General features: G+C 26.7%; 1 protein-coding gene across 1 annotated transcript in view; it reads left to right on the top strand.

Moving 5' to 3' along the window:
* The window catches only part of LOC115033096, a 78270-nt gene extending 77171 nt beyond the window's left edge, over positions 1-1099 (top strand). Inside the window, exon 5 of the mRNA XM_029485087.1 lies at positions 1084-1099. Within this exon, the coding sequence (XP_029340947.1) occupies positions 1084-1099 (16 nt within the window). The remainder of the gene's footprint in view (positions 1-1083) is intronic.
* The last annotated feature ends 360 nt before the right edge of the window (positions 1100-1459 follow it).

Below are 1459 nucleotides of genomic sequence, written 5' to 3'. Positions count from 1 at the left end.
CCACCCCACCAAACAAAAATCTTTTTTATATTGGTATTTTGTTTTGGGAAAATTGTTGTGATAAGAGATTTTCGGCAAACTGCCGACGGTACGAATAATAAATTATATAGCACGACAAGTCTACAAAATTATCGTTGATAACTGCAATTTTATCATAGCTAGGCCTCGATATCTATTACTGAAATAATAGTCAATTATGAAATCGACAAAAACAGCGATAACGACGTCGAGTGGATTTTGTTTTATGAATTATTTTAACAGTATAATATAAAACTATTGCAACTATTTATAGCAGAGCGACCCCACTTGCCCACCTTTTAAGAATTGTAATTACAATATAAAACCATCGATTAAGTATACAGTATAGTATTATGTAAATTATATGTAATATTATGTAAAGTGTATAAGTCTATAATAAAACTAATATCTATCAGTTAACTACGATCTTTGACTCAATATTTTATTTTAATTAATATTCAATCTATTTACGTTTATACTTTATTAATTAGTGGTTCTAAAAAATTAAATATTGCAGTATTAAATATTAATATTTCATAAGTGGCTATTAAAAAAAGAAAAGACAATTGACCCAGCTACATCTACTGTTACAGCTCACAACAACCATACCAATGATGATATACCTATATAGAGCACATGGTGTTGAAAGTAATATTAAGTATCATTCAACATAGGCGGAGTTACTAATTTACCCATATTCTGAAATTATATTTTAAGTTTGGTTAATATATTGTATTTTAACAAAGAAAGTACAATACATAAGGTATTTAGGTTAAATTTGTAAAGACTCATTTACCTGTCTACCTATTCCACCACCAGAGGAAGCAAACATTACGCAAAATTTACAGTAGGCGCCTTTATATATATGACTATATGCTATCCAAGAATATTGTGTTAAATATTTATACTGAAGTTTTCTTTTTTGTTTGCCTTCTATGTTTTCCGGAAAACTAAAACTAAGTGGAGGTATCCAAATGTGTTTTAAACAATCGAAAATTTCAGACTTTTTCAGCGTTCGAACCATTATGAAACAAGCAATATAATTCTTGTAAATTTAATTTTCAGTCAAAGCAGACATTAATAAAGACTAAAAACAATATTTAAACGATACAAAAGATATAAAAACAGCAAAGCCATTAACAGCTAATATTGATTTTGATTATATCAATAAATAATAACTAATAAATAATTTAAAATTATTCACTGTACTTGTATTTTTTTCAAATTATTAGGGTTGTGAACTTGTGTACGATCCAGCAAAGGGATGTCATTTGTTGTTTTAATACCATCCTAAAAAATAAATAATTATGCTAATCTATATTTTTTTGCCGCATAAAAATGTATTAATTATTATACTTTATACTAACATTAGACTCGATTTTTTTTTTCTTAAAATTGAATACATCAGATTCATTTGATCTTTTCTGAGACATTATGTATA

This window comes from Acyrthosiphon pisum, chromosome X (assembly GCF_005508785.2).
Source record: "Acyrthosiphon pisum isolate AL4f chromosome X, pea_aphid_22Mar2018_4r6ur, whole genome shotgun sequence".
NCBI classification, from domain to species: Eukaryota; Metazoa; Arthropoda; class Insecta; order Hemiptera; family Aphididae; genus Acyrthosiphon; species Acyrthosiphon pisum.
The sequence above is the reverse complement of the archived record's forward strand: the minus strand, read 5'-3'. Positions and strand labels throughout refer to the sequence as shown.